This window comes from Penaeus japonicus, unplaced genomic scaffold (assembly GCF_977035675.1).
Source record: "Penaeus japonicus unplaced genomic scaffold, GWHDUDI00000001_assembly GWHDUDI00000039, whole genome shotgun sequence".
NCBI classification, from domain to species: domain Eukaryota; kingdom Metazoa; phylum Arthropoda; class Malacostraca; order Decapoda; family Penaeidae; genus Penaeus; species Penaeus japonicus.
The window spans coordinates 112,929-115,428 of NW_028234441.1; the positions used below are offsets into that span (position 1 = coordinate 112,929).

General features: G+C 33.5%; 1 protein-coding gene across 1 annotated transcript in view; it reads left to right on the forward strand.

The window, feature by feature from the left end:
* LOC122258371 (sec1 family domain-containing protein 2) overlaps positions 1-1,914 on the forward strand; it is a 22,498-nt gene extending 20,584 nt beyond the window's left edge. Inside the window, exons 11-13 of the mRNA XM_043024259.2 lie at positions 1-78; positions 520-675; positions 826-1,914. The exon at positions 1-78 is cut by the window's left edge and continues 25 nt beyond it. Of these exons, the coding sequence (XP_042880193.2) occupies positions 1-78; positions 520-675; positions 826-1,045 (454 nt within the window). The 3' untranslated portion in view covers positions 1,046-1,914. The remainder of the gene's footprint in view (positions 79-519; positions 676-825) is intronic.
* The last annotated feature ends 586 nt before the right edge of the window (positions 1,915-2,500 follow it).

Below are 2,500 nucleotides of genomic sequence, written 5' to 3' on the forward strand. Positions count from 1 at the left end.
TGCTCTAAAAGCATCCCAGAATATTGCTAGCCAGTTGCATGCCATAGCCAGTGCCAGGGAGCACCTGAAAAACTACAAGTAAGAAAATTGATATAGAAGACTTTTATTTGAATATCTTTCCACAAGTTTTGCAATAAGGGCAGAGTAAAGTTTATGGGAAAGGAGTCTTTACAAGTCCAATTTAAAGGGGCCCCACAACATAGTAAATAAACCATAAATATTTCATATCCCTAGAAAAAAATATTGTCATGTTGTAAAAGGATTATATTTGTATTTTATAACTGAATTTAAGTTACTTCCCTATGACCTTAGGAAGAAAATATATTAGACTAAGAAATTCAATGTAAAAGTTGCTCCTCAAGAGTGACAATGACGAATATTGAGATATTTTTTTTTGTGAGCCTCCGGAAGATGCTGAGCCCCAGGGCCCCCACTGCTGGTATTGTCCTGGCTCTTTATATACACTTTACAGAAGACTCAAAGGATTTGGAATAAGCATGATTTCTTTTAATGTTTCAGAAATCTCCACATCCCAGGAGATGCTGCCCAGCCTGCCTCATGTCAGGGTATGCTTCAGAAACTGGTGCTCGATTCACTGACTGCCCCTCAAACGGAAATCACAGACATTGAGTACAGATCGGCCGGCTTCAAAGATCTGATCAAAACTGGTTTCAGGTAAGCAGAATGCATAGTAAATAAAAGGAAAAAAGTTGCCTTATTGAGATTAAGTCTTTTGATTGTGAGAAGTGAGCTAAGATGGTAAAAAGGGATTCCAAGGACATATGTCTCTGAATTTTTAGAAATTTCTTTTTATATTTTTTTCAGTCTTTTTGTGAACGTGAGCAAGCCAATGCCCAGAGATGCCCCGGCAATTATTGTGTATGTAATAGGTGGAGTGACAGCCGGGGAGGTGCGAGAGATCAAGCAGAGGGTGGAGGAAGTGGGGCCTCCCTGTGAAGTGGTTCTAGCCTCCTCGCACCTTGCACATCCATCAGACACCATCACCAGAGCCTTGAAGCCCTCACCATTTCTACAAAATCTGTAATGCCAAAATGGGGTGGTGTTGCCCCAAGAAGTGCATTAGGACTGTGCTCAAACGAGGGTATACTGTTAGAAACAGTTTAAAAAGTCTCTCTGTTGTTATTTATTTTGTAATTTATAATGGAACAGCTAATCATCATGGTGTAACTAAAATATGGTTCCTTCAGTATTGTACTGTTAAATGTAACTCAAGGAGATTAATGCGGAAATGACAGTGATAAATGACACTCTGTTCAACTTGTTATTTTCTGTCTATGTAGCTATAAGATATATATTGATGAAATATATATTTATATTTATATTTATATTTATATTAATATTAATATTAATATTATATATATATATATATATATATATATATATATATATATATATATATATATATAAATATATATATATATATATATATATATATATATATATATATATATATATATATATATTATATATATACATATATATGTTTAGATATATTTATTCATATATAAGTATATATATATATATATATTTAAATATATATATATATATATATATATATATATATATTTATATATATATATACATTATATATACTGAGTATATATATATATATATATATATATATATATATATATATATATAGTATATATATATTTATATATATATATATTGTGAAATCCTTATTGTTGTTAGTGTTTCTATATTGTAGCATGAATTTATACCTGATAAAACACATTCCTTGTTCTAAATTTTGTTGAGTCATCCTTACTGATTACTGTAGTGTGGTATTGGATTTCTTTCTATTGTTTACTTGTTCTTTATTTTTAGGGCATTAAGTGAAGAAAATCAAAATTGTCTGTTAGTATATTATATAGATAAAAGAATCAGAAAATCCTTATTATATATTTCCTTAGCCATTTCGTTTTTCGATGAAGAATCAGCAATTAGTTAATATCTTCTTTGTGAATTGGAATCCTTTGTAATAAACACTTACACTCACACACACACGCACACGCACGCGCACACGCACACGCACACGCACACGCACACGCACACGCACGCACGCACGCACGCACGCACGCACGCACGCACGCACCCACCCACCCACGCACGCATGCACCCACCGAACCACACTCACACACACACACACACACACGCGCGCGCGCACGCACGCACGCACGCACGCACATATACACACAAACACATACTCAAGAGTCTACACAAATTAGAAACCAAAAGAAATGTTTCAGTGTGTGTATCAGATATATCAAATACAATATTTCCATAAATTGGATACAGACACTCAGTTGACTATATTACAGAACCAAAGTGATCACAATATCTTCAAGAAAAGGTAAGATATTTGAAAGATAAAAATAACAGCACATCAATGCCAACAAAGTTTGGAGATGCAGATCCAAACGCTGGGCCTTCATAATAGTAAGAAAGATCGGAAATCTTCTATTTATACCAATAAGAA